The sequence below is a fragment of the Vulpes lagopus genome, chromosome 5 (genome assembly GCF_018345385.1).
Source record: "Vulpes lagopus strain Blue_001 chromosome 5, ASM1834538v1, whole genome shotgun sequence".
Lineage (NCBI taxonomy): Eukaryota > Metazoa > Chordata > Mammalia > Carnivora > Canidae > Vulpes > Vulpes lagopus.
In genome coordinates, this window is record NC_054828.1 from 68465298 (window position 1) to 68479256 (window position 13959).

General features: G+C 57.7%; 2 protein-coding genes across 3 annotated transcripts; one reads left to right on the forward strand and one right to left on the reverse strand.

Annotated features, from left to right (window-relative positions):
* The first annotated feature begins 636 nt into the window (after positions 1-636).
* ZBTB39 (zinc finger and BTB domain containing 39) lies at positions 637-7968 on the forward strand. 2 transcript variants are annotated; one of them, XM_041756703.1, is made up of 2 exons: positions 637-767; positions 2146-7968. In XM_041756703.1, the coding sequence occupies exon 2, from the start codon at positions 2190-2192 to the stop codon at positions 4326-4328; it is 2139 nt and encodes a 712-aa protein (XP_041612637.1). In that variant the 5' UTR covers positions 637-767; positions 2146-2189; the 3' UTR covers positions 4329-7968. The 2 variants fall into 2 exon arrangements, with proteins under 2 accessions (XP_041612637.1, XP_041612638.1); XM_041756704.1 differs by lacking the exon at positions 637-767 and adding an exon at positions 1163-1178.
* Positions 7969-10465: 2497 nt separating this feature from the next.
* On the reverse strand, positions 10466-13545 carry GPR182 (G protein-coupled receptor 182). The gene is made up of 2 exons (XM_041756705.1): positions 12698-13545; positions 10466-11960 (listed from the first exon to the last, which is right to left on the reverse strand). Exon 2 carries the CDS (start codon positions 11870-11872, stop codon positions 10727-10729), a length of 1146 nt encoding a protein of 381 aa, XP_041612639.1. The 5' UTR covers positions 11873-11960; positions 12698-13545; the 3' UTR covers positions 10466-10726.
* Positions 13546-13959: the final 414 nt, after the last annotated feature.

Consider the following 13959-nt stretch of genomic DNA (forward strand, 5'->3'; position numbering starts at 1 on the left):
CTGTGGTCGCGGTGCGCACCTCAACGAGGAGGACCAGAACCACGGAGCCCTGTCTCCAGGACGCTCTCAGCCCAGTGCGCTCACGAATTAATCAAATAATCTTTTTCCCCAAAAAAACTACAATAGTGGACGTTCTGAGAAGCTTCTGGTACTATGAGACGTAGGACAGGGCAGAGGATGAGAGTTTAGAGTCGGGATAGTGCTGCCCACTCCTCCAGGGCCCGGGGTCAGGAGGGAAGGGCCGGCGCCTGGTAGATCAGAGCGCGACGGGTGGGAAGGCAGGTCCCCGCAGCTGCTCGCGCCGTGGCGAGGCCGGGCGGGCCGGGGTGGGGGGGGGCGGGGGGGGGCAGGGGGAGGGGGCGGGGCGCGCGGGGGGTGGGGGGCAGGCGGGGCCGGGCGGGGGTCCATCGAGGGCCACGGAGGACCTCGGTGCGGCGCCGGGGCCGGGCCGCGCAGCTGGGGGCGGCGGAGTGTGGGGCCGCGGCGCCGCCCCCTGGGGTCCCGGCCCCGCCGTGGGGGGGCGCTGCCTCCTCCCAGGCGGCGGGGGGCGCTGCGGCCGAGCGGCGGGGGGCGCTGCCTCCTCCGGGACGGCGGGGGGCGCTGCGGGCCGGGCGGCGGGGGCGGCCCGGGCCGGCGCGGCGAGCGGCGCGGCGGATGGAGAGTCTGGCCGCGGCCGGCGGCGCCGCCTCCTCGTCGGGCCGGGCACGGGGGGCCGGGGCCTTTGTGTGCGGCGGCGGCGGCGATGGTGCTCGGGCGCCGCGGAGCCGGTAAGCGCGGCCGGGCCGAGGGCTGCCCCCGCCGACGCCGCCCGGCCCGGCCTTGCTCCCCGCCGCTGCGCTCCCCCTGCGCGCCCCAGGCCGCCCCCCCGCCGGCCCCGCCGCGCATCCCCTGGCTCCGGGGGCGCCCGGGCCCCGCCGTGTGCGGCCGCACCGAGGTGCTCCGTGGCCTTCGATGGAGCCCCAGCCCGACCCAGCGACCCAGCGGCCTTCCTGGGTTCGAGCCCCCGGGGGGAGCCTGCGGCACCGCGGGCTGCTGGGGGGCCCGCTCGGAAGTCCCCCCCGCTTCCCGGGGCCCCCGCCTGATTGCGGCCTGGGGGTCGGGGAGCTGCTTGGCTGCCACCCCAGCAATGCGCAGAAGCTTCCTGGACCCCAGAAAAAGTTGGGAGTTAGTAGAGGGCGGTGAGGTGCGGGGCTGTGCGCGCGGGCGAGCGGCGAGGCTGCGGGACGAGCTGGTCCGCAGGCGGGACTCCAAGGGGGGCAGTGGGACCCCGCAGGTCCTTAGGAGTCTTGCCTGTAGGATTAGATGCCCTTCCTAGGGCATCTAGTAAGTCTCCAGTTCTGGTCCACATAGGCGTAGATCCCAAAAAGGGTGGGCAGGAAAAAACCGGAGTCCATCCCTGGTGAATGCAGCTTGCTTGCTTTGGGCCCCGGGTACTTTGGCTTCATCCACAGCGTCGGGAGGCGGTCACGGCAGTATCCGGTCGGCCCTGGGTTATGGTAGGACAAGAAACAGGCAGGTAGCTTAGGTTAGGGAGAGGTCAACACTCCTGAATGAGTGAGAGGTTGACTTAGGGACCGCAAGGACAGAGCATCCATAAGAAACGGAAAGATCGAAAGCGACCTTATCTTGCCCTCAGCAGCTACTGGAACTTTAATAATCGTGTTTGAGTACCTGTATGGCATTTGGCATCGTAAGAGAAGTGAATGTGCCCAGTGAGATAGGGCTCACACTGGGGAAGAAGTTAGGACATTAATTCGAGCCCCTGCCAGGTAATGAAGTGAAAGATTGTGTCTGGGCGGTTGCCTGTGGCCGGGGTCCAGGGTCCAGGGCTCTAGCTTCTGTCCGCCCAGGCCCACCACCTCTCTTCCCGACTCTTAAAGACGATGACGCTGTCCGATTTGTTTTAGTACTTTGGGATCTCGACGTAACAGCTCTGCCCTGGGGAGTATGCGGGGAGAGGGGTTGCTGTGCACACTGAGCAGCTCAGCCATGCCCCGAACCCCAAGCCCCGAACCCCCAAGCCCGTTCACTCCTACCCCCACCCGGGGCTTGGAGACCCTCCGACCCGGTGGTATTTTCTTCCGCCGAGCTCCTCACTTGCAGGGATGTGTTTGGCCATCCATCTCTTCCTTTTACTGTCCGCAGATGAACTGTGCTGATACAGAGGCAACTTCATCGGAGCTGCTAAGATGGGCATGCGGATCAAACTGCAAAGCACCAACCACCCCAACAACCTGCTGAAGGAACTCAACAAGTGTCGGCTCTCCGAGACCATGTGCGATGTCACCATTGTGGTGGGGAGCCGCTCCTTCCCGGCGCACAAAGCCGTGCTGGCCTGTGCGGCCGGCTACTTCCAGAACCTCTTCCTCAATACGGGGCTCGATGCTGCCAGGACCTACGTGGTAGACTTCATCACGCCCGCCAACTTTGAGAAGATCCTGAGCTTCGTCTACACGTCAGAGCTCTTCACAGACCTGATCAATGTTGGGGTCATCTACGAGGTCGCCGAGCGCCTGGGTATGGAGGACCTGCTCCGGGCCTGTCACTCCACCTTTCCTGACTTGGAGAGCACTGCCGTGGCCAAGCCCCTGAGCGGCACCGGTGAGAGCCACCCCGGTACCCAGAGCTGTAGCTCAGCAGAACCCGCCTATCCCCTCGGAGACCTCCGGGGTGCGGGGGAGCACTTTGGGCCTGATAGGAACTACGTGTTGCCCAGTGATGGTGGGGGAAGCTGTAAAGAGGAAGAGAGAAACGTCACCGGTGACATTAACCAGAGCCTGCCTCTGCCACAGCAGCCACTGCCGCCAAAGACGGAAGAGCACGACGCGCCTGCCCCCTTCACCCCCGCTCCTGGTGTGGTGACTACGCAGCCGGTCCTGGGCACTGTCAACATGAGCATCCAAACCAGCACGAGCTCCTGCCAGCCATACAAAGTTCAGAGCAATGGAGACTTCAGTAAAAGCAGTTTCTTCACCCCGGACAACGCTATCGACATTACCACCGGGACCAACTCCTGTCTGAGCAATAGCGACCACTCCAAAGACCCCAGCTTTGGGCAGATGGATGAGCTCCAGCTGGACGACCTGGGGGATGATGACTTGCAGTTTGAAGACCCCACTGAGGAGATAGGCACAGCCGAGGAGGTGATTGAGTTGAGTGACGACAGTGAGGATGAGCTGACTTTTGGAGAGAATGACAACCGAGAGAATAAGGCCATGCCCTGCCAGGTGTGCAAGAAAGTTCTAGAGCCCAACATTCAGCTGATCCGACAGCATGCTCGGGACCACGTGGACCTGCTGACCGGCAACTGCAAGGTCTGCGAGACCCACTTCCAGGACCGGAACTCCCGGGTGACCCATGTTCTATCCCACATTGGCATTTTCCTCTTCTCCTGCGACATGTGTGAAACTAAGTTCTTTACCCAGTGGCAGCTGACCCTCCACCGACGGGATGGGATATTTGAGAACAACATCATCGTCCACCCCAACGATCCCCTGTCTGGGAAGCTGGGTTTGTTTTCGGGGGCGGCCTCGGCAGAGTTGAAATGTGCTGCTTGTGGGAAGGCGCTGGCCAAAGATTTCCACGTGGTGCGGGGGCACGTCCTTGACCATCTGAACCTGAAGGGCCAGGCCTGCAGCGTCTGCGACCAGCGCCACCTCAACCTCTGCAGCCTCATGTGGCACACACTGTCCCATCTGGGCATCTCAGTCTTCTCCTGCTCTGTGTGTGCAAACAGCTTTGTGGACTGGCATCTCCTAGAGAAGCACATGGCCGTGCACCAAAGCCTCGAAGACGCCCTCTTCCGCTGCCACTTGTGCAGCCAGAGCTTCAAGTCGGAGGCTGCCTATCGCTACCATCTCAGCCAGCACAAATGCAACAGTGGCCTTGACGCGCGGCCCGGTTTGGGGCTACAGCACCCAGCTCTCCAGAAGCGGAAGCTGCCAGCAGAGGAGTTCCTGAGTGAGGAGCTGGCTCTGCAGGGCCAGCCTGGGAACAGCAAGTATAGCTGCAAGGTCTGTGGCAAAAGGTTTGCCCACACAAGCGAGTTCAACTACCACCGGCGGATCCACACGGGCGAGAAGCCGTACCAGTGTAAGGTGTGCCACAAGTTCTTTCGAGGCCGCTCGACCATCAAGTGCCACCTGAAGACACACTCGGGGGCCCTCATGTACCGCTGCACTGTCTGCGGCCACTACAGCTCCACCCTGAACCTCATGAGCAAGCATGTGGGCGTGCACAAGGGCAGCCTCCCGCCCGACTTCACCATCGAGCAGACCTTCATGTACATTATCCATTCCAAAGAGGCGGAAAAGAACCCGGACAGCTGACTGGGTCCCAGCAGGGCTGGGGGGAGCTCCCAGGCGGCAGCCAGGACGTAGGTTTTCTAATGGCTGTTGGTCCCCCTCCAGCCGAAGTTTCGATTTTGCCTTGCTAGGAGTTCTGTTCTGTCTTGTGTTGAAAGAAGAAAAAAGAAGAAAGAGCACACGAGCTGTTACTGTTTTTTGAGAAGCAACGGCCCTATCATGTTTACCTCCTTACCTGTTCTTGCCCACGAAGGGCCGTGTTTTTTATTCTTTGGAGGATGGTTTTGGGATCTGTTTAGGCAGTTGGTGTCAACTGGATCCCCTCTCCGAGCCTCTCAAGTTTTAGTTTACTGATAGGTTTTATGCTGCTAAGAATCCAACCAACAGCCTCACTGAATAGAGGAAGGTGGAGAGAGGTTTTCACTGTGGGTATTCTTGCCAGATTTCCAACTGGGACCCCCAGCTATGAGAGATTTTGGGAATGTGGTCGTTGAGAAGAGACTCGTCAGCAGGGCAGCTCGCCTCTGGGTCTAGGCCTCGCCCTCAGCAGGGGAAGGGCGGGTGGGCCAGAGGTGCCTGCTCCCATCTGCTGACGGGATGGTAAAATCTTTTGGCAGCTAGATCCAAACTGGGGACAGAGCTTTCTGTTTAGGTCAGAAAGCTTCAGGATGAATCCTTGCCAGTCAGAAGAGGTGTCCTGTGGCGCCGCCGGAAGTGGCAGCCTGCTGGGACAGGAAGGGAGGTGTCTCTTTTCTCCTCAATTCCAAAGAAATTTGATTTTATGGAGCTGTAGCCCAGGCTGTCAAGCCTTCCCTGTGTGGCCGAGAGGACAGGGAACCCCTTTGATACGTCATCTGCCATCTGGCTACCTCCGTCAACCTTGAGTTTCCTGGTGGAGAGGAGGGGATGTCTCTCGACAGCAGCAGCCTTGCCTTAACCGACATCCAGTCTCCCACCTAGGAGTGTGTTTGACCTGTGGTGTAGAGGAGAAGCCCCGTGAGGTGGAGGAGTGATGGACTGTGAGGCCTTCGGGGTGGGAGGGACCCAAGTAACTGGCGGTGTGTAGCGGGATGTGCGTTCAGGTGCGTTCAGGTTCCGTCTGTCCCAGGGTAACCTGTTGTTTACTTTGTGCTAACTGGCCGCAGCTTTGGCAGCTCACCTTTGACCTGCTGGAATTTATCCTGATCTGTCATTGCATCGCCACCAGGGGGCGCCACAGGACGGCAGCTGGTTCGGGTCCACCCGAGGTGGCTGGGGTGGAGTGGGCCCAGTCCTTGGGGCTGGTGGGCTCCATTCCCGCCCCAAGAAAGCCTGAGGGAGAGGCCCTCAGATCTCGCATATTCACAAGGTAGCACCTCAGTAACTCATTCTACCTCACGCTGCCCCGGGGAGCTCTGAGAGTCCCTGGCCTAGGCCCTGACACTGCCCCTGGTGGGACTCAGCAGCACCCTGGGCTGTTTCACAAGCAAGTGGTTTTAATTAACTCACAAAGCCTTTTTGGACATTGATATTTATTTATTTTTGCTTTTATATACATGTTACCCAGCATCTCTTTCAGATAAGTGACTTCAGGAAAAGGAGTTTGTCCCCAGCAAGTAGCCATATTCCTGGGGACAGTCCTGGCCAGAGATTTGGGAGATGGGGGCTAGAACTGGGGGGGGGGGGGGGCGGTGTCATGCCTTTAAATAAGCAAATCCTCTACTTTCTCTCCAGATAGTCTCTTGAAGAATAAGCCCAACTAAGCCCGTAGTTAATGGCTGTGAGTCCTAGACCCTTGGGGCCGATTGAATTCCTAGGCCCTTCCTCCCTGCGATGGAGTAGATTGGGGTTTGGGTTGAGGGGAACAAGTTAACTGAAGGACCTTTTTTGCACATTTGCCTCATCCTTCCTAAACTTGGGAAGCTCTGTTGAGATACACAGGCAAGCCAGAGCTCCGTCCCCGTCGGACTGGCTGCCTTCCTCCCTGGCCCTAAGTCGGGAAGCCTCCCATTTGGGGTGCGTGGCTCTCTGGTGACTGGTACACGAAGGGATTTGTACGAGTGGCCACCTCTCGCCGTCTACACCCTATTCTTGGCAGGAAAGCAGTGCTGAGCCCTTTCATTCCTGATGGGCTTCTCCCTTTCTTGCCCACACTGACCGTTGGGAATTTAAGAAGGAGAACGTGCAAGGGACCACAGTCCAGTATCTTGGACTTATCACAGAAGCTTATCACAGAAGCTTAGCAAAGCTTCTCGAGTCTAAGTGATTCCTCCGAGACCATTGATGAGGACCGATTTTTCAGTGGTCAGGTTTGAGAGAGGCGGTACTTACTGGAACCCAGCCAGGTGGCTGCAAGTGCGTCAGCATGCCAGAGAAACCCTTTTCCTTAGCAGGAGGCATCGTGGATGCTGGGTAGTCTGTGTACTTAATCCGAAACTGTGAAGTTTTCCCTTTTTGCCAGTAAACCAAAAAAGCAAATCCTTGAACCTTTGCCCCTGAAACACTAAACAAACAAAAAAAAAAAACTGCACCCCCTGAGCCTCCTGAGGCCACGTGGTTGGTTGATCAGGGTGGCCTGGCTGGTTGCAATCAGACATGTAGCAGGTCAGTAGCTTGTGAGGCTCATTGACCGAACCCCGTTCCTCTGCTTGTCCCCCTGTTTGCCCCAGACCCCTCCCTCTGCTTGGGGTCCATGTTTGCTGCCTCTGCCTCCAGCTCACCCTTTTCTCAACTGTTTTACTTGAAACTCGGTATTGTGGCAAAGGGCACTCTGGGGATACCTGGTCGAAGGTGTTCGTTTTATCTTGGGTTTTTAACACTTTTGTCAACCCCCTGTTGTGGGGCCCCCTGTGCCTCGGGAGCCCGGTTTAGCAGCCTGCTGTGTCGTTCTGAGGTTCTCTCCGCCCCCTGAATGTCTCGTCTTCTCCATTTCCTCTTTCCTGTTCTGCACTCAGGACCAGCTACATAATTTGCAGAGCCCTCTGTTTAAAAATGAAGAATTTCAAGGTGGCGACTGTAGAGCATTAAAGCAAGCACGAGGCTATTCCCAACCCGTTTCTTAAGGGCAGAAGGTGATACTTGTGTGGCGCATTGGATCAACAGCAGAGGCTGCCTGTGGCCACGGGAGGGGACCCGTCTCCCGCTTCTCCTGTGACCCCCTGGTGGCTCACTGATGCCACCGTGCCCCCCGGGAAGCTCTGCTGTATTTTAGTATTTGGTTCTATGTTTTAAGACCAAGGGGGTCTCTATAGTTCACGGCCAGGTGGAGAGAGAGGAGGTGCGGGTTGGGCCCCGGTGACCCTTAAGAACCAGGAAATGGGTAAAAGTTCTTTTGGACTTTCTTCCCTTCTGCCCCGTCAGCACCCCTTTGTCTCCAGGACAGACCTCTGGGCTTAACTACCTTCTCCCCAGTCAGGTTTTGCTACTGATGAATTTTCTTCGTCTTCTGGCCTCTTGCTGTGCCCTATCCCTGAGACTACTCAACGTTGGAAGTGAGTTGAAATCCTTTTCTAGGTGGACACTGATTTTGTTGGCGTGGGAGTGGGCTGTGTGGAGAAGTCTGTGCCATCTGGAGGCCCCCACGTGTCCTTTTGCCTCAGCCCCGCATGGAGAGCCGGGACGTGCAGGGCACACACACCGTTGGTGATCACTCTCCGTAAAACTTAACATCAGAATGAAAATGAAACTGTTTTGATTTCAATGTTTCTTTAACACCCTGCCCCTGTCCAGTCCACCCCCCTTCCCACCTCCACTAGCGAAAGTCTCTTATAAAACCAAGAGTTGTTGACGTCTAACTTCCTTCCATTAAATTAATAAGTACTGACCTCCTAATATTTAAGTGTTTACTATCTATTGCTGTAAAGTTTTGTATATTTTGTAAACTTCTCTTCCCAAATAGTAGATGTCTAAAATCGTACATCTGATTCTTTTATATTCCATTGTTTGGCACAAAGTGTGGTTTTTATTTAGAATAAAAAAAGGAAATTTAAAACGGGAATTCTTTTCCTATGACTGGGATTATGCTATCCCTTGAGTTCAGAAGGTCGGGGCCCAACACCTGGTAGTAGCAGCATTCTGCTCAGCAGGTGCCAGGATTCTTTTTCTTTTCTTTTCTTTTCCCCTTCTTTTTTTTTTTTTTTTTTTAAGGATTTTATTTATTTGACAGAGAGCGAGCGCGAGTGGAGAGGAGGGACAGAGGGAGAGGGAGAAGCAGACTCCTTGCTGAACAGGGATCCAGACTCAGGGCTTGATCCCAGGATCCTGGGATCATGACCTGAACCAAAGGCAACCACTTAACCGACTGAGCCACCAGGTGTCCCCGATGCCAAGATTCTTTCAGGTAGCACAGTTTCCTTTCCTGTAGCTGGAATTCCCCAGGTTTAACCTGTTGACCTGTTTTTAGTGGCAAATCAAGTCAATAACCCACCCTTTCCAGGGGAAGCCTCCCCGAGGGGATCTTGGGTTGGCACAGAGAGTAGTGGACTCTGGTGGACTCAAGGTCCGGCCTCAGATGGTCCTGCCAGTGCCACGAGGTCGACAACAAATGTAACTCCACAGAGAAGGAGGTAGACCTCAGAAGTTGGGGTGTGATGTGAGCCATGTAGTCTCAGCCCCTAGCCAGGCTGGTGCCTGTCAGTGCTCAGTGAGTGCTGAGCGGAGGAGCAGCCTTGCTGTAGTCAGCAGAGCTGGGCCTCTGTCTTCCCAAGGCCCTAAGGAGGCATTCATGCGGCCCGCCCAGGGTTGTAACCCACTGCCAGAGAAATCAGAAGAGTGAGCCCCCGGGGGGCTGGCCTCTGAGGCAACCTAGATGTGACACGTGTGACACTGGATTCCCTTTAGGAAACTTCTGGAGCCTAAAGTCAGTGGAGGGAGTGGTAAGGACATTCGATTATGGCTTGGTTTTTATATGAGCACAAAGGAGGAATGTCTGTAGTGCATCTTCTGTGTTGCTGGGTTAAGCCCTTACTGCAACCCCAAGTCACACCCTGGACTGTCCTGGTTGAAAAAGCCTTCGGCTCTGTGCCACGGAGCAGCTGTGTATCGTTTGAGACCCTTTCAGATTGGGGTCCAGTGAGCAAGATTGTCAGGGCCTCTCCCCCTGTGCTCCTGGCAAACGGGCACATGCACTATCGGAGCACATGTTTAATGCATCTGATGAATACGGTTTCAGATTTCTAAGAACAGAGGGGACGGCGCCCCAGATCAGTGAGTGGTTACTCCAAGTGAAACATTCCAGAAATACCATGTGCACGATCAGGACAGAGGCTCCCAGTGCTTACGTTCACAAACCCTTCATTCTCCACAGGTGGGAGTAGGAGGCCAAGGACTTGAAACTAGTGGGCTGGGGCCTGTTCATAGGTTTTTCCTTCCTGGACATGCTCTTAGGTTCCCAAACTGATAAATGAGTATTTTCCAGAAGACCTACTCGTTAACCTGAAGACCTCTTTTCTTATCTATAGGACAAGTGTGACGAGAAGTAAGTGGCTGGACGGGAAAATTAATGAAAAGACCCTGGCCAGGGAGGATGAAGTTGAAGGGTCAGGAATGACTTGGAATACCGGAGCTCTGCCCTGTGACTGGCTCAGAAATTTCTACCACCCCATCCCATGCAGGGACAAGGGCTGAGGGACAGAGGGTGTGTCAGGGCCTGCTGCTGGCCGTCCCAAGGTCTGCTCTCAGATGGATGTCCCTTGATGTTTGCCCACGATCTGGAGAGAAAGGGAGGGATGGTGCATTTCTGAGAGCATCTCTTCCTGGGAGTCTGGAAACGTCCTAGATCTGAAGGCGGGGGCAGGTGGGCTGTGAGGAGCGTGGACTGTGGGCTGGCTCCTCTGCTTCGTGGGGAGGGAAGCAGGATGGATGAAGGGGAGAGGATCTAGGTGGGGGCAGAAGGCGGGACCCAGCCCTGTGCTTCACTCCCTCCGTTTACCATGTCACTGAGGATGCTAGGGAATGTCCTGCGTCGCTTCCTGGTTCCTCGGCCTCTGACCCCTTGTCCCCCCAGCCTGCGCAGTGTGCGGGGGCGTCGGCAAGTGCACAAACACAAAAGGAAAGCTGTGTGAGGTCCCTGTGGAGCACACTCTTTCAGGCCAGGGTGGCTGTTGAAATGAGTGCGTCTGGTTTCTGCTGGCATCTCTTTGGCCTGTCCCGGCTGGAAGTACAGATTTTGGAAGGAGCCAGAGTCGTGGCTGTCTGGGTAATTTATTTCACCATGTTCCTGAGGACCGGGACACCCAGTGGACGCCACCAAAGGCCTGTTCCCCGCTCTTCCCCACCGCCTCACCTCCCCATCTCCATTTCTTGGGACGGACACACTCAAGGTCGACCAGGAGTGTTGGGACCCTTCCCCCACCCCTGGCCCTCACCTCAGCCTCCAGCTCTCTACCCCCCTCGGAGCCGGGCTCTCCGGCCCTCCTGGGAGACCCTAGGGAGGGCAGGGGGGGCTAGTTCGGGACCCCCGGGTGGGCCTGGGCGCCGCCTGCGGTGGGCTGGGTGCCCTCCTTGGTGATGACGATGGAGTGCTGGGTGGAGGAGGAGGAGGAGGAGGAGGCGCGCCTGTCCGCCCGGGCCCGGGCCTTGGGCAGGTAATGGACCACGGCGCTCAGCAGCTGCTCCCGGAACCTGGGGCTCAGGAAGTTGTAGAGCAGGGGGTTGAGCACGCAGTGGAGCATGGCGAAGCAGTCGATGATGTCATAGAAGAAGTAGAGCAGGTGCACCAGGTAGCAGTGGAGGGATACGTGCGTGCCGTGCAGCGTGAGCAGCAGCAGCGTGGCGTGGTAGGGCAGCCAGCATGCCGCGAAGGCGCCCAGGTAGGCGCACACCAGCAGGCAGTGGCGTCGGCCCTCTGGCCGCCCGGCGCGGCGCAGGCGGCAGGCCGTCAGCACGTTGAAGAGCACCATGAGCGGGAAGGGCAGCAGGAAGCCCAGCACGCTGGTGGACAGTGCTACGGCCAGGGCCCAGGCGCTGTAGGCCTCGAAGGGCGCCATGAACAGGCACACGGGCTCCGCGCCATCCAGCAGCTGCATGTGCGCCACCTCGGGCAGTGGGAGCACGGCCGACAGCAGCCAGACCCCCGCGCACACGGCCCGGCGCAGCCGCTGCTGCCGGGGCTGTGGGCCGGGGGCCGCCAGGCTGATGTAGCGGTCGACGCTCAGGCACAGCAGGAAGAAGATGCTGCTGTACATGTTGGCGAAGTAGAAGTAGTGTGTGAAGCGGCAGGAGAAGCCGCCCCAGAGCCAGGTGTAGTCCAGTGCGACCTCCAGCATCCACACGGGCAGGGACAGCACGATGCCCAGGTCCGCCACGGCCATGTGCAGCGCGTACAGGCTGAGCAGGCCCCGGCCCGCGCGCCGCCAGCTGACGCCGATCACCACCACGTTCTCCAGCAGCCCCACCACGAAGATAGCCAGGTACAGCACGAACAGCGTCACTTGCTTCGCGTCCTCCCTGAGCTCCACGTGGCACTCGGGCAGGGTGTGGTTGAAGAAGTAGAGCAGCTCGTCCCAGTTGCGGATCTCCCCAGGGTCGCCGGCGGGCGCCGAGGTGACGGCCCCTGGGGGCGCAGGCCCCGCGTCCTCCCGGGCGGGCATCGGGCCGACACACCCCGAAAGCCGCCTGGCTGGCGTCTCAAGTCCCTGGGCCACAGGGGCCTGGGGGCTTTGGGAAGCGATTCTGGGTCTGAAGAGGCGACAGAGGGATTCATGACTTTTTATTTTTTCAAAAATATGTATTTATTTGAGAGGGAGAGAGAACACACATAGCGGAGAGGCACAGAGGGAGAAGCAGGCCAGGTTGGGCTCAATCCCAGGACCCCTGGGGTCATGCCCTGGGCCAAAGGCGGACACTCAACCGCTGAGCCACCCAGGCATCCCAGGAGGGGGAGTTTAAACATTTAGATGGGGGACCCCTGGGTGGCTCAGTGGTTTAGCGCCTGCCTTTGGCCCAGGGTGTGATCCTGGAGTCCCAGGATCGAGTCCCACGTCGGGCTCTCTGCGTGGAGCCTGCTTCTCCCTCTGCCTGTGTCTCTCTGTCTCTCAAAAATAAATAAATAAATAAAATCTTTAAAAAATAATAATAAAAAAAATAAACATTCAGACGGTGGGAAATAGTACGCGGCACCCTGGCCGGCTTTGGCCCCAGCCAGGCGCCCCGGTAGCTCCAGCCACAGGCTGGTTCCGCTCTCCACTTCTCTCCTGGTGCTTCACCCCTTGGCCCTTTGACGTGGGCCTTCCTAGGAAGTCTTTCTCTCATTTGGGCTATGGATGTGGGACACACACGCACGCACACACACACACACGCACACACATGCACGCACCACCCCCCCATTTTATCCCTGGGGACATAAGTGGCTCATGCATGAAAGCCAGCTGTCCTCAGGCTCAGATTCCCTTCTCTCCTGAGAGGGAGACACCCACCTGCCTTTCTGCCCGGAGTGCTTCTGGTCCCTGCAGGGTCGTCTGGGCTGCTGGGGAGCTGCGAGGAGACTGGAGGGACCGTGGCCGTGGGCCTGGCTTGCCTGTGGGCTTCGGGGCCGTCCTTCTCATCCGGGAAGCAGTATCACTGGCTGAGGCTCTGTGGGAGAGGGTCAGGGTTTTTCCTGCCTTCCCCCAATCCAGATAGAGGGGAAGTCACAGGAGATGACCCAGTGTGCCCGTGGCAGGGAGGAGTCAGGGCTGCAAGCATTGAAAACCCAGACTCCTGACTCACTAGCTACGTGAATGTCCGTCCTTCAGCCTCAGCTCTCTCCTCTGCAAAATGGGACAGTAACGTCCACTAATGGGGGTGTTGGGAGAATCCAGTGGGCCACAAAGTGAAGTGCTCAGCACAGGGCCAGGCCTGTGCTAAGTGCTTTCCCGTGCGTGTGTTTTCCACTCCCAGCGGGCTTGGAATCCCACTGCCCTGTCTGTCGATTCCGACGAAAGCAGAACTGGATGGGGCGGGCAGGCTAAAATAAATCTGAAAGTCATCCACGCTTTCAGCCACCCTGCCCTTCCCAACTGGCTCCCACCCGCCCCTTGCCAGTCTCCCGGCCTGCACTTGGGCTCTGAGGGGGAATTGAGAGAGAGAGAGGGAAGACTGAACGGGGTGGGCTGGGGAGGAGGGCTGGGCTGAGCTTCGAGGAGTCTCCTAGATGCGGAGAGGGGAGCAGCATGAGGTGTGGCCAAGAATGGTCCAGAGAACCTAAAAAAAAAGAAAAAGAATGGTCCAGAGAGGGGCGCCTGGGTGGCTCAGTGGTTGAGCATCTGCCTTGGACCCAGGGCGTGGTCCTGGGGTCCCGGGATCGAGTCCCACATCGGGCTCCCTGCCTGGAGCCTGCTGCTCCCTCTGCCTGTGTCTCTGCCTCTCTGTGTCTCTCATGAACAAAGAAATAAAATCTCAAAAAAATAAGGCAAAAAAAAAAAAAAAAAAAAAAGAATCTACTGGAGAGAGACAGATACCAAGCTTCTCTCTCCTTCCAAGCCACAGGGTAAGACACAGGGCCGGTGGATTTGTGTGGTGGGGAACACCTGGTGTCAGCAGAGCTTCCTGCTTCTCAGAGCACTTCTGCCTCAGTTAATCATTGGATCCCTGAGATACCCGGTGGGGACAAGGAGGGGCTTTCTTATCCTCTGTGAAGCCCAGAGACGTCGCCTCTCACACAGGCCACACGGTGCAGACGGCAGAGCCACCCGGCACT